Source organism: Lineus longissimus, chromosome 3 (genome assembly GCF_910592395.1).
Source record: "Lineus longissimus chromosome 3, tnLinLong1.2, whole genome shotgun sequence".
NCBI lineage: Eukaryota > Metazoa > Nemertea > Pilidiophora > Heteronemertea > Lineidae > Lineus > Lineus longissimus.
Genome location: NC_088310.1, coordinates 27072761 through 27094748, shown reverse-complemented (window position 1 = coordinate 27094748; position 21988 = coordinate 27072761). Strand labels below are relative to the sequence as shown.

General features: G+C 40.5%; 3 protein-coding genes across 5 annotated transcripts; 1 reads left to right on the top strand and 2 right to left on the bottom strand.

Moving 5' to 3' along the window:
- Positions 1-1131: 1131 nt before the first annotated feature.
- On the bottom strand, positions 1132-10089 carry LOC135484484 (3'(2'),5'-bisphosphate nucleotidase 1-like). 3 transcript variants are annotated; one of them, XM_064766006.1, is made up of 9 exons: positions 9941-10089; positions 9206-9307; positions 8730-8789; positions 7573-7677; positions 4883-4931; positions 4519-4665; positions 4093-4116; positions 3446-3591; positions 1132-3091 (listed from the first exon to the last, which is right to left on the bottom strand). In XM_064766006.1, exons 1-9 carry the CDS (start codon positions 10061-10063, stop codon positions 2825-2827), a joined length of 1023 nt encoding a protein of 340 aa, XP_064622076.1. In that variant the 5' UTR covers positions 10064-10089; the 3' UTR covers positions 1132-2824. The 3 variants fall into 3 exon arrangements, with proteins under 3 accessions (XP_064622076.1, XP_064622077.1, XP_064622078.1); XM_064766007.1 differs by lacking the exon at positions 4093-4116; XM_064766008.1 differs by lacking the exon at positions 8730-8789.
- A 227-nt stretch (positions 10090-10316) lies between these two features.
- LOC135484482 (N-terminal kinase-like protein) lies at positions 10317-19438 on the top strand. Its single transcript, XM_064766003.1, has 18 exons — positions 10317-10499; positions 11000-11059; positions 11268-11348; positions 11719-11838; positions 11986-12303; positions 12552-12707; positions 12972-13130; positions 14136-14243; positions 14428-14541; positions 14936-15091; positions 15256-15444; positions 15649-15724; positions 16071-16211; positions 16461-16627; positions 16881-16988; positions 17793-18005; positions 18290-18488; positions 18641-19438. The coding sequence occupies exons 1-18, from the start codon at positions 10386-10388 to the stop codon at positions 18775-18777; spliced, it is 2616 nt and encodes an 871-aa protein (XP_064622073.1). The 5' UTR covers positions 10317-10385; the 3' UTR covers positions 18778-19438.
- Positions 19439-19499: 61 nt separating this feature from the next.
- Positions 19500-21919, bottom strand: LOC135484483 (neo-calmodulin-like). Its single transcript, XM_064766005.1, has 5 exons — positions 21644-21919; positions 21313-21376; positions 20539-20682; positions 19989-20231; positions 19500-19741 (listed from the first exon to the last, which is right to left on the bottom strand). Exons 1-5 carry the CDS (start codon positions 21695-21697, stop codon positions 19716-19718), a joined length of 531 nt encoding a protein of 176 aa, XP_064622075.1. The 5' UTR covers positions 21698-21919; the 3' UTR covers positions 19500-19715.
- Between the last annotated feature and the right edge of the window lie 69 nt (positions 21920-21988).

Sequence of the window (21988 nt, the reverse complement as noted above, 5' to 3'; positions counted from 1 at the left end):
AAGCTTCACAGTTAAGAAGAATACCCATTGATAGGAGAAGCTGTGTAGCTATAAACAGTTGCGTAAGGACACAATGGTTGTAGGACAAGGTTGGAGCCAACGACCACCTGGTTGTGACAGCTCTAACCACGATGTGACTGACCATGAAGCGGTGAAAAACCATGGTAAATCAAGCCTGGATGTAAAGAGACCAGAATTGAAGGTCGAATTGTTGGCCCAAACTGCCTGAACAAAGGACCCATCTGTTTTCAAGGAAATATTCATTATTCAGAGAAGTGCATTTGTACTGGATGACCCAAATTATATATGGGTCAAAGCAACCACAGCAGGTATTGAACAGGTCACCTTGGTGGCTTTAGCATGAGGTCCAACAGGTGGATGGAGTGACGTCATCCTAGTCACAATCACAACATCATTAGCATGATAAGCAGTTTATAAACTAATGATATGATTAGGACTTCAGTAGCTTAAATAACACACAGAACGAACTCCCAGGTTCAACTCTTCAACAAGATTGTGCACCCACTGAAGAAAACCCAGATTTTAAAGATTTCAAGGATATATTCACAATCAGGAGGTTCTTTGGAAAAGTGTTTCAAGAGTCAATTAACCAGGGTCACTGTCTTATAGTTACAATACATGTACACATACACGTTCCTGCAGTTCCAAACTTTTACCTCTACTAAAGCTCCATCTGATGTTGTTTGCAACAACCATTAGCAACTCTCGGTTCTAATGACATGATACTGTCTTTGTGTCCCTCCATGTCCAAACTTACCAGGTGCGCTGCATGGGATAACCCTAATCTTCCATTGTGACAGCAAGATTATCTTCAACAATGCGTACATCCATCCATCTCAACTGAGACTTGTGAACCAGTCAGGGGAGAGAGGAAAAGCTGTTAGTTCGGTTGTGCCAAGGCAACTGACAGTCTTGCATTGGGATTGGATGAAGAGACAAAGTCACAACCAATGCCTACCCATGCTGGGTGCCTACCAGAAGAAGAGATTGTACGAGACATGCATAGACTTTGAAATGGACAGGAACCCTAAACACATCCTCATTCTTTAGTCCTGTTTCACTCTGCACTTGAAAACTGACAACACAAAAATATCTGAAGAAATATTTTTCTATTACCTCCTTTATTTTATTATAAATCGACCACATTTTCAATATTTATATATTCTCTACATGTAAATAAGTTATTAACAAATTCGACATTGCATATTAATATAATAACATATTCTCATTACTGGCTCATGAATGTATGTATGTTTGGCAGTAAACTAAGACAACTTACTTCAAACTTGACCTATCATAGCAAATGATCAGAGACTTATTTCTGACAATTGTTGAACATCAAGATCAATCACAAAACATTATTAAATCCATTGGCCTTTCATTAGGAGATTGTAATTTCAGTCTACTGCAGGGTGCATCCGACTGCACGTGGGACCGCAATACTGGTCTACCACAGTGAGTTTTATACGCCAAGATACCAGAGGAAGCTAAAAGGTATATCTAATATACAAACAACAACTTTGATACATTTGGCTAATCTAACCAATAAGTTATTGGGCCAGAATCAGTAATTGAGGTCCTATTGTTACACCCTGTATACTGGCACCATGAAAATATTGTACTTATTCACTCCTGCCCTCTATACTACAACATACACACCACAGGGGATTTGACTTACAACAGAAGTCATCTGTTCAGACCAATAACAGCATCATGGAAGATGTAATAATTAAAATTAATGTAAATGAAACTCTTCAACAGAACATTTCATCAACAACCTATACACTGATTTAGAAATACAGAACTTAAAATAGATAGTTTAAAAACGGATTTCTAATACCCACATGGACATTTGACATTAATTTCGGATCTCAACTGAAATATATGTGAATTGGCCTAAACTTTCCAACTTGGCAGTATCATTGATAATGCTGTTGAAAGACAACCAGCAAAGTTGTGGCGAAATACCAATTTTCCAGACAGAGACCCAAGATTCAAATGATACAATTTCATCAACACGTATTACATCCTAAATCTATACCCTAATACCTTCAACATACATCAATAATTAAAAAAATTGACCACTGAGTAAGATGAGCCGTTGATAACAATTGGTAGACCCTGTAACGATTTATCGTATTATGACATAGCTAACTCTAATAGGTCACTTCTGATCCTCGTTTCAGCACACCAAATTTTAATCTCATTGAGGAATTTCAAAGACAACAATGGTTGACCTTTCAGTATACTCCCAAACGGCTGATTAGGATCAAAGAGAGCCAACTTGTTTCAATCCCCGATTCATGATCCCATATAATCGCAGATTGAGGTAACGTCTTCAATCTCAATATTCACTGCATAGCAGAGAGTATTTTTATCAATTTGCCTAAAAATGCTCTTGAAGTTGAATACATCGCTAAAACATTTAGGAAGTCAGACGCATAGGCCTACCTGGATATCGTTGTTCAATCAGGAAAGTGCAAAGCAGAACAGTAAAATTATAACAGGGAGACATCTTGCAAATTCTCTGTTTGGTCTCATGTTCTATGTTTGGAAAGCACAGACTCTGGCTTTTTCATTTGTCAGTGAGCCTGGCAAAATTAGTGTTGGCAAATTTGCCATGGAAAAGGATAATTGATAGAACACAATTTCAATGGGAAGTTACAAAATAAAATGATTTTACTTTCCCTCTTTCTACTAAATTAAAACCACAAGCCTCAATCCAAAATCGGCTCATGAGTGCAACTTTAGATTATGGCTATTGTGGTTGAATTCATAATAGTGATTTAATGTCCGACAAGAGTCAGCCATCAGTAGGCAGTGCAGCTTTCACTGAATCTGGAATCAGTTTGACATAATCAGGGTGTTCCCCACCGTCCAGTGTTGCCAAGACTCCACCAGTGTTCCTCCGCTTTACGTGAGAGAAATATTTGTATAAGTTCCCGTGAACATCTGTCAGTCGTCCACCTACGGCATGGAGGACAGCTTCAGGAGCGCACGTGTCCCATTTCTTACAGCCGGGGCTTCCGAACACATAGGCATGGGCTACACCTTCCAGCAAGAGGAGAACCTGGAACACAGAAGACATGGCTGAATACAGTCCAAGAAAATATCAGTTGGAACAAATTGATCTTCTTCAGCATCTCATGCATTCTTTCTTATTACAACTACATGTATTTGCCCTTGCTCCCCCTTTCTACCAGTTATTTGCAGAGTGACCTGTTCTTTGTCCAAACCTGAAGTAGTACTATCTTATCTCAACAACAAGACCCTGGGGCACCTCTATTGTGGGTCAAACAACTGTCCAGTATTCTTCTGCAATCAGCTGGTATGCTAGTTCTTTCAATCTTTCGATATTTTGGCATCTAATGTAAAATGAGTCAACTGATTGAACCGTAGACTTCAGCAGTTGGCATGTACACACCTTATGACCTGCACCACCCACTTTGATAACTTCTGTCGGACTACAGGCCGTGTAAGCGTCCACCACTTCTGGAGTGGAATGTGACCGGGTCGTTGCTATGATCTTCTGGTCCTTTGGGGGCTGACCAGGTGTGTAACCAAATGAACCTAGAATTGAGAGTGAAGAGATTAGACCACTGTATTATAAGTCAATATCTAAGCACAAATGCAACTGTGGACATTTCTATTTAACATTAAACTGCTTTACTTCGAGAGTTCGGCAATGGCTTTCCACATCATCATTTGCGGCAATAATATGAACGTGACAAATTGTGTCATGGTAGACTGCAGACAAAGTCAGATCGAAAATTTGGTCCATCTATGTGTGTCATTGCATGTCAGACGGAAATATCGATCTAATTTATATATAAGTGGTAAACAATCAATACACGAAGACAACGATTATATACATGAAGGTTGGTGATAATATTTTGAATCAGTAATCAATATTGTCTGAAATGATTCAAATACCATACTCAAAACAAGTGCTGTCCTCAACAAGGTGCATGTACGAGGGGCGAAGGAATATGAGTCGATCATTGTTAGGAGGGGAATGTACAAGTAATGTTAGTTTGGTTAATTTTCAATTCAGATATAAAGAATGCATACCTTCTCCCAAATCTTTGAAGGCACCTGTGAAAAAATTCAAAAAAATTCCAATTCATCAATCAAAAAGATAGATAATCTAGTGTAAAATGACACAACCCAACTCTTAACTCCATTCATACATACCTGGACACGAGACAAAAGATCTAGCTCACTCAAAACAATCAGTGCTTGTAGAGGCAGTGAATTGGAAACACTTGGAACAGCCAATAGGACCACACAACAACAATTACTTCAACCAAACAACTGCAATTTCATGGGATTGTCTTTACAACTTAACTTCAAGAGAGCAACCACATCACTGAACAACCACATTGGATAGGAACTGGGTGCTTGGGTCCGTCCAAAGCTGGTGGTTTAAGTGGTAACACTAAACAGGATGCAGTGCAACTCTCCTTAAAGTACTAACTAATATCTGTGGCACCTTACCTAATCCAATCACTCCCCATATACACCGCGGCTTCACTTGACCGGGATTATCCTTACTGAAGCCGTAATATGGTTGATATATCACGCCAGCCTTAGCTACCCCTTTCACTGCTATTCCTATCAATACTGTCACATGGTCGAGAAGGCCTGCAGATGGAAAGTATGGTCAAAACAAGCAAGAATTCACGTTCGTCCTCGGCAACCCTAAAGATCTCCTTTTCAAAGGATGAAATGTGACACTGATAGCTTATCTTCTTTTGACAATGAACCAAGACTATTTTCGGATACTTTTTCTCGAGGAGCATAGTTATCATCTGTCTCTCATTATATTAGCATTTTGTCATTGGTGGCTTACATGACATACCTTGTGTATATTCTGATGTACCGTCTAGTGGATCCACCCATACAACAACCTAAAAGACAAAACAAAGAAACTGGTCACCAAAAAAGTTGAACTTAAACTTCGACTATTTCAGTTTCAATGAGGATAGGCAAGGTAACAACTGGGCGATAAATGCTATTACCAGCAACGGTAGTGACACACACTAGTGCTTTTCCATAGAAAGAAATGTATAAAAAACATCATGTGTTAATATTACTTTAATCAGCTGAGGGTGATGCCATCAAAATAATGATTGGAACACTTTACTGGAAATTACCCACACAATTACAATAGCAATACAGGGTCAAATTGTAATTTTGTCATTCATCACCCTTTTCACCACACAATACAATCAATGGCTACATGTAGGTTACCTGTAGGCTTATTGTATTGAGTCCCAGGTCAGAGAATGCTCTCAACTGGCCATTCTTTGAACATAGCTCAAAGCCAAACAACCAACATGCAATGACAACATGGCTTCCTAAAATAACCAGAAAATGGTGTGTTCACCCCAAACATTGCAGACAAAAGTCTTGGCTACTAACATTGCTAGTATAGTATTATGAGTACAAGTACTTTGTGTTGCGATGACAAGTGTCAGTAGGGGAATTAAAGAAGAAATCAGAAGTCAACTTTTGAAAGAACCAAGGCATATCACATGGGTGGGTCCACTCCTGATATTAGTGAAATAAAGGCAAACTAGATATAACTTAGAGGCAGGGAAGGAATTTATCGACATTTAAGTTTCTTTCTTAGCTCTAGCACTGGCAGCATAGGAGAACTATCACCAAGACTTTTATACTCTGACATGAGCCAACCATCAGCAAAAAACCACCAGTACACATTTGTTCTCTATTGTAGGGAAATCATCTTGCAGGCCACTGTCACCATCGACACAAATTGTGTGAGCACCATCTGCTAGTCAACAATGTGAGCAATACAGACTCCCAAACAGGAGATAAATCGTCAGAAAACCATCTGCAACATTCTCTTAATCAATATCCATTAGCATTACCATCAGTACCCTCAGGCTAGCTGGAAATAAAGATTTTGAATATCGCAGACGTATAAAACCGCCTTTCTGTTGATGTTTAATTCATCAGATCACAAGTCTAAATCAACATGAACGACGTTCGTTCTGATAAATTCCTCCCAAAATCCTTGTTCTGCAAGCTTCCTTGCTTTTGAGCTGACACAAGATATTGATTTTTCACAAATGAAACATTGGCCATGTATAATTGACTCAGTGATGTAATGAATAACCCATGGGAAGCTGGGATATCAAGCAGGTGCTATGGAAATAACCAATGAGAGGGACTTCTAGAAAGGAAACCAACAGTGAATCATGGATGAATGGCTCCATACAGTCACATATTCTGCCTTATGATTAGCTTTTAAGACATCATCTCAGACTGTAGTTAAAAACACCTCAATCATATAGTAAGTTTACATGGACACCTTGCATTGCTGATGAAGCCTAATGACTTCCTGTCTTGGTATGCAGCTAGCTGGATCACCCACAGCAGCTGGTGAAGGAATCGCGATCATTTATACATGGACTTGGCGGCATTTAGAGAAAGATCGATAACTGTGGTGTGCAGTCGTGTCGAATGTCTGATAAGCAACATCTACCCCGGGGGGACTGAAGAATTCAGCGACAAAATGACATGGAAAGAGATGAGGCTAATCACGGCACGATGAATGGGGGAGCGGGGAGAGCTAGGATATAACATGCACATGTATTAGACGACTGGAGTTATTGGTGGAAAGTTGTAAGGAAAACTGGTACTGACTGAACGCATTCGGCAGAATACAGTATTTGACCAAATCAGCAACCAGGAATGGGGATGTGGCCATTTTATACTGAGACGACGAGACAGATATCAATTTCAATTTCATGCAGTTCTGAGGTAAAGTCCTCAACAGAAAGCTGTTTGAATATCCCCCTTCTACACCCCCAAAATCGCTGGCATGACCACTAGTAGTTCCCCGATTCAATTATAGCCGGGCTTGACAGACCGTCTGCTATCATTGCCAGATCAATCCTCAATGAACCGTGAATTAATGGAATGAGAATTGCTACCAGAGGAGATGTAATCATGAAATCATGAAAGATGAACTATTGATTTTCATAGCAGGGGCCGACTGTGGCTTTTCATTGCTGGTATATTCTATGCATAGTCTGAATGTAAGCTGTGAATTTAGGAATGGGTGATGACTGATGGATTGAAAGGTCGATCAAGAACGAAAGGGATGTTGGCCAGACTTCATGCAGCTACTGCCTTGTGTTCTCATGAACAACCCTCAGAGGGTTGTTTGGGTGTCAGAAACCATGAGACAATGAATAATACATAGACTAAGGCTCATGGCAGGGCTTTGCAAGCTGGCATCCAATATCACTGAAGCTACTTAGTCAAGGAACATGATATTTTTGTCACACTTATTGACAAAACAAAAGGTGTGAATAGGAACTGGTAATCTGGTATAGAATAGGTCTGGAATGAATAATAAGTGATGTGACATTTACAAGACAAAAGAGAGGGTGCTGAAGATATGACAAGATAATCATGACACAATACCTTAACATATTGGAGGTAACATACTAAGACTATAAGATGAGGAAATGAAATCTGATGATCAGAATGAAAAAATGTTCTTCATTGTTTACTTACATCCTCATCTTTGACGTCTGCCAAGTCATCCGGACAGCTCTCCTTCAGCACATCCTGATCGAAGTCGGTGACGATGAATTCTGGGTTTGGATCAGGATCTAAAGTCTGAAAGGAACAATGCGAGATCTTTTATCAAAATATTTAAAACGGCATATCAAGCAACTTTTTACAAAATCAGCTGACATTCTCGCTTAATCTGGTTTTGCGATGTTTAGACATTATGTGCTTTGAGGCAAAACATGCTGGTTTAATAATAGCAGCATACAGATATTGTAAGTGAAAATGACATCAAAGTCAGAAAGTCAACTCAAACTGATGATAACATGTCAAATCATACTCTGAAATAACTACAGGGAAACATCTTACAATGGACACCTTCCATAAGTTACTGAAGATGCCAGACTAAGATATATACATATTCATTCATGCAAAATTTTCATTTCATGCAATGTCAAAGAGCACGGAGGTGCAGTATTGCAGATCATGCAAAAAGATAACGCATTCATCTAATTTGCATATCAAATGCAACAATTAGCAGAATAGAGTGAATACAGCTACATACATGCAACATTTTTTACATAATGCGACGGTCTGGGCAAAGAGCAGGTGGTGCCAAACGTTCGAGCAAAGGTTTGACCGGTCGATGTCAAAGTGACCAAGCAAAGGATTGTAGCAACATGTTGCACCGATGAATATCAAGAATTAATAAAGAGTAGTCTTTATCAATTCTTGTCTTCATTGAAATCAGATGAAATCGGCTTTGGAAATAGACTTGGGCCAGGCCAGGAGAACTTTGAAATGTACAGGCAGTGGAAGTATTCTTACACATAATCTATCAAACTTACTTGAAAACAAGGCATTGAAACATAATGGGCCAAATTCATAAAGGGCGTTTAGCTTGAAACAGCGTTTAACTACTGAATAGACAGATTCAGGTCCTTCATGTAAATCTTCACAGAATATGAACAAGCCCTGAAACTGATTAGAGAGAAGTTGTACACGTCCAACCCTTAAACGCCCTTTGTGAATTTGGCCCATAATATATAAAAATTGCGGAAGGTAATCAACAGAGGAAAACACTAACACCACAATGTTGCAAGTAACACCAAGGCAAATGAAGCAAGCAAGCTCTGTCAAATCCCAATTCCAAAATGTACCTGATCTGGTTCACCTGAGGACAATCCAGTTTTCATGCCAGATGGCAGATTATCTGAGTCCTATAAAATGAAAACTTAGCATTGAATTGGATGTGTTGAGATGTCTCAGTCATTGACTGACAACAACTTTGGATTGGGCCTCAAACTCTTTCCAGGATCGTCTGTGCTATCGAACTTCAGCGCTTAACTTTGTGCTGAAGGTCTTGGGCGGTAAGGAACATGCGGCAAAGAGGGAATGCACAACTCTAAAGACTAGTCGAGTAACCACGATTTACCAAGGAAGTTCTTTACTGACTAGTATAGAGCTGAAATACACTTTTTCAGACTCCTTGGCATGTAGTGCATACAGATAATGTGAGACAGTTCACTTTCACGGTCGGAAATGGTTAAGTGCGATAAAAAGAGGAAAAACAATAAAAGTGTATGTAAGTAGTACAGACTTCACTCAGACATTTCAACAAAACACAATACATTACCTCTTCTCCAAAGATAGCAATTTTCGGGAACTGTTTATGCAGTGAGGCCACAATGCATCTCTGGGCCGATCGGTCAGCCTCAGTTTGGAGGTCATTTAATCCCTGCAAATAAAATAAAGATGTTGAGAACTTATTATCATCACTTCCAATTTGCGGAGGAAATGGGGTCAGCCACTGTAGTGTTGAGTACATATAATTTTGATGTTATTGTTCATCATGTCACTGTTTTCATGGTAGTTGCATGAAGACGATGCGAGTGTATCTCACAGTGGTTGACTCCTGTAAGTCGACGAAGTCGTCATTTATACATTAAGGTGCTCATCTGCCAATGGTCGTATGGGGACGGCCTTTGAGGTTTCTCACATCTCATCACTTATGATTTGTTACCATGGCGCTTTGACCTAAGTGACTAATTTTGCCACAATTTCCCCTGTTTGACAGCTTGGAATAAGACCCCTGGCCCCTCCCCGCCTCTGCCGACAGTGTTGCCTATGTGATGTCATGTGTTTCACTGTTTGACACTACGTCATTCCCGACATCATTTCGCCATTGGGCATTATTACATATACGGAAATCATTTACTGTGTTGCCCTAAATATTCCAAGGATAACATACCACTATGGACCAGGACAGTGTGTACATATTGTAAGTACAACATGAAAGTTGAACATGTCAGAGTACACCTTTGAACTTTTTGTCAGAACTTTGGTGAACAACTATTGGATGTTCGCTTACCTTTTCGACTATGGCAAGTCTATTCTCAGACAGAACGTCTCTGATTATCACTCCTGCCCTCTTTGATATGGCCACAGAAGCCGATACAAGGCGTAAAATAAGCGAAGAGCTTGGAGCTGCCATGATCAACAAATCTCAACAAAACTTCTGTCTGGAGACCGACCAACTTACGAGATCCAATGACGTAAAACATACATTTAAACCCATTTTAGATTTAAAATAAGTAAAAGCTACAACGAGGTGAGATTATCTAGTGAAAATAACTAATCAGGGAATCAATTGTTTTATTTTACTACAAAAAGATGGCAAATCAGGTTTAAACTTTCCATATTTACGCCAAATGGAACAGCCGCACTGACGGCACAAGATGGTGGATTGAGTTGTGGAAAAATCCACGTCCACAAAAGTTCTGAAGATTTGGTGAAATAAGTCAACTAAGAGCAAAATGTGGTCTTTCTTTTCTCGTGACCCTGCGAAAGACTTTAATTACGATATTGGGGATAAAGTTTTGGGTCTCGATGACAAGTCTATTTGGAGTTTACATGAAGGAAAACGAAAGGTGTGAATCAATTTTTAGAGACATCTGTGTAAATCAATGTTGAATGTACTGTGCTGTGTACACATCACAGTAGTTCTACTGTCTAGTGAGTACAGTCGTAACTGTAAATGCACACAGGCCAGAAGGAGAGTGAAGACGTCACTGACACTGCACTCAACACACTTTCATGTCCTGACTCTAAATGCTAATGTCTACAGCCCAGCCGTAGGCCTGCACTTACACTACAGTAGCAGTACAGGTCTTGTGATGTTGGAGAGAAACATTGACTTTTTTTACCGTGTCTGTGATTAGAACTAGTAGAGACGCAGTGTTTCTTTGACTGTGGGAAGATGCCCAAGACTGCTGCCATCAAAAAGAAGTTGCCAACACAAAGGGTTCTTTTCTTCGTATTGACTGCCAATTCGCTTACTTTGATCTTTGAAGATGTCAAATAGGCTACTGTCAAATGAAATAGGTTTTTTCACAAGTTGCTTTTGTCAAGATACTTTTGCATTTTTCAGACAACTGGTGAACCAGTCTCAGTGTTTGTATTTGACAACAAAAACGGAAGTGAATCACAGGTGGGTATGGGTCTGGACAAAGACAATTGTACATAGGCCTACTGTGTAACTGAACTGGAGTGGAATTGTTTGAATATTTGATTAAAACAGATTCTCGACGTGACATTGTTCTTAGAAAAAATGTCCTTGTTCCTTCTTGTCATAGGGAAAATGGTGATGAGCTGGAGGTATAATATATTCATTCTGCATGTTCTATTTCCCATTTCAGATTCAACTTGCTAAAGCCTCATTTAAGAGAATTAAGACTCTGCGTCACCCAAATATCCTCACTTTTTTGGATGGTTTAGAGGTAGGTATGACAGGTGATCGCAATGATACAAAAAGCCTTTCATCGAATGTGATATAAGTGAGAAAATTAAATGGAACTTGTACCATGACACTGAATGAAAAGGTCTGTAAAAGTTGTGCCATAGGCATACATCATAGTGGAGTTAATTTTCCATGTAAATGACCAGACAAAAAAGGTCTCCTTCAGGGTTGTCTTTAATCGGTTTTGAAATCTGGCTATGATATCTCTGTATGTACGAGTAAGCAGTAGATGAGTATCCTGTTTCTATCATCCAAGGAAGTCCTGAGCCAATATTTGTCTGTACATATAGTTTGTGGAACAGACAAGAAAATACTGACATTATGATAATCTGTGTTCATCTCAATTGCAGAGTGAAAAGTGTACCTACTGTGTGACAGAACCAGTCACTCCTTTGGAGACATACATCAATAACAACAAGAATAGTGCACAGAATGAAGTCGCTATATCCTGGGGCCTACATCAAGTGGCAGTAAGTACAGCTAGTTGAGAAATTATGATTGTGGAGTGAAGAAAGTGAAACAACCTGAAATCTTCCTTTGACTTTAGACAAATGTTGTTACTCACGTTACATGTATATGTATTGCAAATTGATCTCCATTTCCTCTCCTGATTTCAGAAAGGATTAAGTTTTCTTGTCAATGACTGCAATCTCATCCACAACAATATCTGCATATCGTCCATCTTTGTGGACAAGGCTGGAGAATGGAAGCTAGGGGGCGTCGACTACATGTACCCAGCCCAGGGGAACGATATGCCTCCCGTCAAAATACTTCCCCTCTTGGAAAAATACGATCCTCCTGAAAAGGCGGGTAGCAAGTTGGGTCGGAAAGCTGGCGAGAAGTGGTCTGCTGATATGTGGGGCCTCGGCTGCCTTATATGGGAGGTGTTTAATGGGAGTCTACCAAAGGTTTCCTCTTTGAAACAACTTGGAAGGGTAGGTTGATGCATCTTTGACAGTATTTACTTGTTTATAGACATATACAACCTTTTGTGCCTCGAAGTTCAAAATAGTCTCCAAGCAATGAGTAAGATATAACAATATTGTGTCGATGATGATATTGTTTTGTTTACTATCTAAATGGATGAAGCACACTATGGAGTCATGCTTTAGTTGGCAGAGGTGCTTATACAGATGATATTTTTCATTGTGCATCTTCATATTTTGAACACAATCTATTTCAGATACCAAAATCATTGGTGCCAAATTACTGTGAGTTAGTCGGAGCTAATCCTAAATCTCGACCAAATCCATCCAAATTTCTTGAGAATTGCATGCAGTCTGGTGGCTTCATGAAAAATGACTTTGTCAACACGATGTTGTTCCTTGAGGAAATACAGGTAAGATTTGGTGTGATTGCAACAGAATATCATGTTGTACATGTGTCCAAGATAGTTGAGTTTGAAATAGTTCCTGCTGACAATCAGTTGGTGGCACTAAACCCCATTGTTGTTAACCTTTGATTGGTGGAAACACTAGATGCTAGGATGAGGAGACATTGCCGTCACTGCATCAGTCAGAACATCCGACACGACAGGTGTGTTGAAGTGCGGCTTTCCTCAAATTATAGAAAGGATCTTTACATATCTTTGTTTCTATTCCAGATCAAGGATCAGAATGAAAAAGCTGCATTCTTCTCTAGTCTTAACAAATCTCTGGATACATTCCCGCCAGAGTTCTGTAAATACAAAATACTTCCACAGTTGCTGAATGCACTTGAGTATGGTAATGCTGGTTCAACTGTCTTGACGCCCCTACTGAAGGTAAGGCTGTGTTTTCGAATTTATAGGAACTAGAGGTTGTAAGTACCCTGGTACCAGTGTCGTTGCACTAATTTTAGTTTGATTACACTGTAACCAATCTGAGGAACGCTTCAAAACTGATGTCTTGTGACTTGTTGAACTCTCAACAGTGAAGTAGAACTGGGTACCATAACTTCACGGGTAGTTTGCAATGCCAACTGGTCTGTATACTCAGGCTGTTGTGTTATTGGATGCTAAACAGTGCATATGTACATGCAATGTACAGTCCAAGTGTACAGTCCTAGTTCCCTTTTCCATTGATAGGAATTAAGGAATTGAACCCGAGGCGGAGGACCTTGGTTGAGTTACCAAGACACTCGAGGGTGGAGCTAAAATACAGTCCAAACCCGAGCCGACAGGCGAGGGTTTGGACGAAATTTTAGCTCCACCCGAGAGTGTCTTGGTAACTCAACCAAGGTCCGAAGCCGAGGGTTCAATTTCTATTCTAAAATACCTCAAACTTAAAAAGATAGGCCACGAAATAACTTGAATATGTGCGAATTTGGCAAATTCCATCCATCGCCTGCCCGGAGCGCCGGTAGCGCCGTTGTTTACATTATGTTACGGCAGCCCGTATAGGAAGTCCGGATCGGCTCGCTCAAGTGACGCTAAAATCCGCGCAAATGGGCTATTTGGAGCGTTTTTCTCAGCAAATATGTGTAGTGCTCATTAAAAAACTTAGGGTGGTTGATGCTTCCTTGGCTGATTTGTGTTTGAAGCAGTGTTTTGAGAGCCTCAAACTTCTGAAGTGAGCTGTGTGCATGGTTCCACATTTTAGTGCAACCCGAGGGAACTTTGGTAGAGCATCTTGGTTGCGTGTCCAAAACACTCCACTCTCAGAACGAGGCTTATGCATTTTCCATTTAAAAGTTGACTTTACGGTACCAAGGTATTTTAGAATAATTCATATAAGAACTAGGTAAAATGTATGCTAGAAAACTTCTACTTTGATATGTTTACCTCCAGCTTGGCAAACACCTCGAGACAGAAGAATTCCAGCAGAAGATCACCCCATGTGTTGTCAAATTGTTCTCATCACCTGACAGAGCTACGAGAGTCCGACTCTTACAGCAGGTATGATGGTGTGTCCTTCAGTTATACCTCTAAGGTTCATCTTGTAATCTGAGCATCTCTTGGAGAAGATGAATTGGCTAAATTTGGAAGTGATATGAGGGACAGTGAGGTATCTTCAATCTCAGTGGACGAATGGTATTTGAATAGTCAGGAAAAATTAAGAATGTTTTCCAACTCATTTCAGCTTGATAATTTTGTGGACCACTTGCCAGCAAAGACTGTAAATGATCAGATCTTTCCACATGTTGTTCAAGGTTTCATGGACACAAATCCTGTAGTCAGAGAGCAGACGATTAAGGTAAGTCATTGCAAAGAAACTACACATTCAGAGCAGGTGCTTATTCAAGAAGGGTGCACTGCATATGAAGTAAAATCATTGACCTCCTTGTTGTGGTTCAAACAAGACGTCGCTAGCTTAATGCATTGTACGTTTTGGCTGAGGCTTCCCCTGATTATTCCTCAGTTCATTGACCCCAGCTGTCCAATCCCCTGCTGTTTGTGCTGCTGCCTCTTTCTACCTCGGAGATAGTCACAAATGATTGCAGTCTAAAAGTGGTGCTGAGTCTTTCCGATCTGCACATGGTCACCATATTGATGTGTTTCATGATGTCCCATGCACGTATAAATTTGTACATTTGTAACATAACTGATTCTACATCAGTACAAAAAACAAATCGCCTTCTTATTTTCAGGCCATGTTACAACTGGCGAGCAAGTTAAACTACAAGAATCTGAACGAAGAGCTGATGAAGCACTTTGCTCGTCTGCAGACCAAAGACCCAGAAGGTGGTGTCAGAACAAACACCACAATATGCCTCGGCAAGATTGGATGCTATTTGAATCCACAGGTAAGATATTCAAGGCTTTCGACCCCGTCTGCAGGCTGAACTGAAGCAAATGCATGTGTTTGTTCATCTGTCTCAACTTTGCTTGGTAATCTGTCTCTTCCAATGCTCGACTACCGGAATCTTTGTAAACATCACTAATCGACTGGTTTTTCTATTGTTTTCAGATGCGGCAGAAGATCCTGGCGTCTGCCTACCTGCGTGCCCTTAAAGATCCATACCCGCCCTCTCGACAGGCTGGAATCCTCGCCATGGCTGCAACAAATAATTTCTTTACTCTCAAAGATGGTGCTACACGATTGTTGCCTTCATTAACTGCGATGACAGTTGATCCAGATAAGGGAGTTCGAGATCAGGTAAGTCATATCTTCCGTTGCTGTAGGTTACTTTTTCGACAATGTGTCCAAGAGTCAGCTATACAACCAGCATCAGACACTATTGAGACCAGAGTGAAAATGCTATTTATCCAAAATCATGATTGAAAGCTGTATTTGATAATGCCAAAAAACATGTTGATATGATAGTTCATCGACTAAAATGACTTTTACTGATATTTCCAGGCATTTAAAGCTGTCCGTTGTTTCCTGGCCAAGTTGGAAAAGGCATCAGAGAATCCCGACTGTATTCAAGATTTAGGTAAGGGCTTCAATTAATGTAACAGGTCAAGTTTGGTCTTGAAACTGACACAAAGTGCAAAAACGTCAGGCCAAAGTTTGACATTAGTGTGGTAGTAATTTGCACAAGTGTTCAACACGGGTGCCATATTTTGATATTTTGCAGGACTTGTCGAAGGAGACATCTTTGTTGAGAGTTTGGCCTCTGAATTACTGATCTCATGTTTTACAAACTAAGTCGGTGATATGATGTACAATAGCTAGGGGTGAACCAAGAGGTCATTCAATGATAATAAGTAGATATAGGTAAAAAGAAGCTTTTTGGCCAAAATTTTTTTTTCACTTCTCACTTTTGATTTTATTTTCAGAAAAAGATGTCATGATTGGTGGTACAGGGACTGATCAGTCAAGCTGGGCAGGATGGGCCATGTCTGGCATGACCAATATCACATCCAAGATAATCAAGGCCAAGAAAGCCATTCCTACCACATCCTCAACTGCTAATGGAGGTCAGTGAAGAGCACTTGTCACAATTTCAGCGACCAATTTCAATATTTGGTGAAAAGTCAATGTGATACTCACAAGACATTGGGATACTCCCAATATGGAGTTGAGCTTGAATCCAGAATGTACGTTCCGGCCAATAGCTGGGGTGATAATATGAAGTGCTTTGAGCGGCGAAACCCCATTGGATTTAGCGCTATAGTCCCACTATGATTATTATTATCAAACTACTTGTATATTTGATATATTTCCAGCTGCTGGCAAGTCTAGTCCTAAACCAGCGGCGCCTCCAAACCCATCCTCGAGTTCTCCAGATGGTAAAGTGGAGCCTGTGCCGGTGGCCCGGCTGCAGGAAGAGCCAGCTCTTGTCGATGATGAAGATGGAGGTGGATGGGAGGAGGATGACTGGGGTGATATGGATGTAAGTGGACGCAGCTCATCACAACTTACTGCTTTATACTTGCTACCCTGTTGTTTGCAAACATTTTTTTTTTTCTCTTCCAATTCTCCACAAATTGATGCATTTTCCGATGATAAACTATTCATTTAAGTTTGCATTTGTACCTTCAAGAGGAAATTGAGCCCTTAACACAAAATATCAAAATGACAACAGTTTCTAAATGATGAAACTATTGCTGTGTGCAGCTCCTCGGTAAACCATTCAATACTTTCAGGAAATTGGTCAACCAGAGGCAGAAGCTGCTAATGCTCCCTCTGGTGGTGGTGGCTGGGATGACGATGAAGACTGGGGGAGTCTCGATGATGCAACGCCATCTGCTGGGGTAAGTCTAACTAAAATATTGGTGAAGAGGATTTCAGGAAGAATTGTTAACGTGAAACAGTTGCAAGGAGCTTGTCATGGACTTCAAAAATCAAAATCAATCAAAAATCACTTGCCGAGTAAAATTTTCACTGCTCAAGAAAGTGTATTTTGATTTTTAGAAAAATGATGTGATATTCCAGGAGTAAGCCCCGTTGTGTTAGTGTGAACCACTTGCATGGTGCTGTGCTTTGACGACTTGCCAACTCCATCCCACTGCTCAGGTCGCCCATCTTTGCATTGTTGTGGAGAAGTTGGAGGCCAACATCACTGGCCTGGCAATCTCTGCCCTGGGTCCGGGGACTTTTCCCCAAGCTTGAGGGATATCTTGTCCCAGTTTGTTGCTTGGAAGCAAGTCTCTGAAGTATCACAACCTTCTCTATGCATCAAGTCCTTTATATATGGTGGTTTGGAGCGATCTTCAGTTACGCGGTTTTCGAAAAGCTCACTTTTGAATAAGTTTAGCATTGAAGTTTAAAGTTTCAATCATTTCAAATGAATAAATGTGGTACCATACGATGGGCTTACTTATATTAGAATTTTTAATGCCAACCAAATTTAGGTAGTGCCCTGGGATTAATTATTATGTAATTTCAAATAATTATATTGGTATGACCATAGAAATTGACCTAATTTAAGGAAATTTTCTTTTGAGTGATATTGCTACTCGGTCTGTGCTGTACTATATATAAGGTTACCAGAGGTCAGAATTAATACATTTGCTGTTGTTGATTGCAGCCAATTTCCAATAACGTTGTCATTTTAGGGTGGGAAAGCCAGTGGTGCTATGAGTTTAGGTGGCGGAGTTGGAGGGACACAAGCAAAGATGGCCGACAACTTTGGTGGAGGATGGGATGACGAGTTTGCAGAGGACACAAATACAACCACTTCCAGTGCTTACAACTGGGGACAAAGGACCAACACAAATGAAGACACGTTCTTCAATCAGTTAATAGCAGAGCCGCCAAAACCTAAGAAGGTAACTGTACATGTGGTGCCCCCTATCAATCGAAAAATGATCTATTTATTCTGGTCACAAAGCCTGAATCTTGACAAATTTGATAACATCACGTTGGGTCATAGCACAATCTAAAGCACTGTTGTTGTCTGAATCTGTTTGGGTTAGCTCATGTGCATGTCATTGCAGTTACTAGTTGATTCCAATTATAGCAGAGCAATACTGCCTTTCAGTTGTAGCTCAGGCCTGAATGAGTTATGATGTGAGGCTCCATCTTTTTCATGATCAAATGTCTTTCTTTCCAGCCCCCTTCAAAACCATTGGCACATTCCAAGCCAGCAACATCACAACGTACCAAACAAGCAGCAAGCAGTAGTGTCAGAGCTGCACCAGCGAGTAGCGCATCTTCCACAAAGGTTAAAGGTGATTGGGGCGATGATAGTGGCTGGGGAGAGAGCTCTGGTTGGAAGGACGATGGCTGGGGAGATATGGAATCACAAGAAGGTGAGAATAAACTGTTTTCTAAATGGTGCGAACCTCAAATTCAAAACTTTCCATCAACCTCAGAAGAGTCTTATGAGGACAAAGTCACAACCAGAAGGTCAGGATGTATTACTGACCACCTATTATAAAGATCACCTCTTTCTCTTTTCCAGTTGAAAGCAAAGCAGAGCAGAAGAGAAAACGTGATGAGAGGAAACTGCAGCGGCAGAAGGAACTTGAGGCGAAACGTGCAGCCAAGCAGGGCGGCGGTGCTTTGAAATTAGGAGCAAAGAAACTAGCGGCAGATTAAATGATAAAGGATATGGACTGAGACTTTTAATGAACTCTTTGACGTCTGGTGGCAACCTTTCAAGGGCTTGAGTGCATTTTCCATACCCATCAGGAAACATACTATTGGGCACAAATTTGCTTCACTGCCCACAAGGTGTTATATTCCTGTCTGTTGGGTATTTTTCTATCGTTAGGCAATGACTGTGATTCTTTTAAAACTGGTTTTGATTAGCTGGGATTCTCTGGAGAGGGGGGGTTTGTTTGAAACCTTTACGATCACGCTTGTATCACCCACTAATAATCTGCAGGAAAAATTGTCATAGTGACCTCCTATCCTACAAAAATCATGTGCTATTGCGAGAGTTAGATGTTCAGTGTGTTTGAAAGATACAATATGGTCCAAATTGTCGAAAACTAGCCTTTGGTGACCTTGTTGCTTCGCTGAAAATCTCTGACAAAACAAATTCTGTTTATATCTTATTTACTTCTTTACAGGAATGCATGCATCCAGGCTCTGTCCACTTGACAATATATTGATACATTCTATCACTTAAACAGAGTAAATCCTTATAAAGATATGAATTTCGATATCACTCCAGCTTGATTCTGGAGCTGCTGGTAATATTTATGAGAATTGTACAGTGTATATTTCTGGAAAAAATCATGTAAATAAACATTGGAAGTATATGGATATTTTCTCAATGCTCTTTATTTACAGACAACAAGTCAAGAAGTTCTTGTCTTTTGGTGTTTATTTACAAATTCTATTTTGATTAACATTGCTACGAGGATGGTACACACTCTATTTACATTCTCTATTAGAATCAGTAGAACCTTCTTGAATTATATCAAGTTCAGTCTTCAAATGGGAGAAGTTCTGATGAGCCCAGTTTCAAAAGTGAGCTTCACAGGAACATCTTTGTTCTTCATACCTCATCCAACAATGGTTAATATAAGCTAGGCATTCATGAGTCGGTAGAAATCTGGAAAGAGTAATTGATGCATGAGTAGTTTCAATCATGTAGTAACTAAATTACGTTTGTGAAAGAGAGGTTCGGCTGTGGATAACTGTGGTAGTCGGCTGGCTGTGAAGGACCACTGTCCACAACACCCTGGATGCAGTGGACTCCTCGTCCCTCCCCCTATGAGACACAGTATAAAAAGAATGACAAAATGGACTACCTAGAGAGTCTATTATCCACCTGAAGGTTGAAATTTTTCATTGATTACCTCTATAATTGACAGTGCCCTCTCCCTTAGTGTCCGCTTCCTTGATCATCTCCTCAATCTCTTCATCCGTCATCTTCTCCCCGAGCGTCAACATCACGTTTTGTAACTCCTTGGCATTCAACACCCCATCGCAATCCTTGTCAAACAGACGAAATGTGTCACGAATGTCTTTTTCAGTGTCCAGATCTTGCATGTAGCGTTTCATCATGATGAGGAATTCGGAGAAGTCTATCGTCCCACTGTCTGGAAAGCAATATAATGGTCTCATCGTGGTTCAAACAAAACAGCTATATAGAGGGGTGTCCCTATTACATGGTGTCCCGAGTTCAACTGAACAGAAATGGTCGAAACCAAAATCCATCCACAATATAATCTCTTCAAGAGGGATCAAACCTTGTGGTAGCCACAGTTGTGACAGCTCCTGGCTGATTTTACAGTAGATTGTTTACCAGGACTGTCTCACTGAAGGGGAGATTTGATCGAGATAGCGGCAGGCTGTGACTTCCGTGGGCATTTTAGCAAAAGACATGCATCATTCTCCATCACTTACTGTCTTCATCGAGTTCTGATATCATCTCCTTCAATTCCTCCTCAGTGGGGCTACCACCCAGCGACTTGATGACTGAACCTAACTCTTTGTACGTGATCTCACCATCTCCATCCTTGTCAAAGATCTCAAAGGCAACACGGTACTCTGCAAGGGTTATGAGATGTGAAATGAAGTCGGGGAGAGAGTAATGTGAACTGCTAGATTTAGTCTTTGCATGTGATATAGACAGATCCGTGACAAAGCTGTAGTTTGCATTTGTCTTTGAATATGTCTTGCAATGGACGTAATCTTGGGAATCCTGAATTAGGCAGTTGTGACATACTTGAATCGAACAGTGGATGTGACATGCCTTGTGACATTCGTCTTGCAATCGACACAGAGTAGGTTTCTATGCATGAATTACACATTTATACCAGACTTGGATTGGATTGTGGATGTGACATGGACTGACCCGTGACAGGACTACAGAGCTTGCATTCGTCTTGCAATTGACACAGAGTAGGAGCTGACATGCATGCCAGGACTGTGGATGTAACACGGATTGCAAAGACAGAGGAGTCTTGAATTAGTTTCGAACGTGAATTACATGATTAGATATATGGGAGCTGACACGACCGGGGACTAGGACATATAAAACTGTAACACCTGAGTTAATCCAGCCGAGTTTATTTTGACAAGTAGAGGGAAGCTGACAACTCAGAGAGACGTTCATGCGACTATGCTGGATGTGACTCATGGACACGCACAGGGTAATGATGACACAGCGAGACATACCCTGGACCTCTTCCTTCGTGATCTCTCTCTTGACTGTGAGATCTTCAACATCAAAACGGGCGCTCTGTAAAAATACGCAAAATGATAACGGGATATTGATCTTCATACTTCAAGAATTAGATGGACGACCAGTTATTGGAAGGTTGTGAAGAACGACATTCAAGTGATCAGAGATTGTGTTCGACTCCGTCTGCACCGGGTGAGAATGCGGCGGCCAGAGCGTCTTGCATCTGAAATCACTGCGACAATGCCTCATGTTTCAAGAATCTTTTTCTACACCCGAGCCCGTCACAACCTGAAAAGGAAAGCTCGCTGAGAAGATATAACTTACCTCTTTAATCGAACTGACTTGACTGACTTCTCTTATAGAATTGAGACCTGCCATAGCCCTACTAAAATCGATCAGAATATTTCAGATCCAATTTTTCCACTGCCTTCGATAAGCTTTAGTCACCATCCAACACTTCACATCAGGACATGTCTCTGGGCGTCCTCAAACTGTCTTCCAACGATTTTAGTCCACCCCAGTTGACAACCACAAGGAACCGACTCCAAACATGAAAGGTTTTCTTATTTGTTAACAAAATTAATTCCCTCATGTCAGAGTGTTCGATACCTCCCATACAAATATCCAAACTGTGTCAACTGTCGAAATTCTTTTCAAAAGATTCAAAAT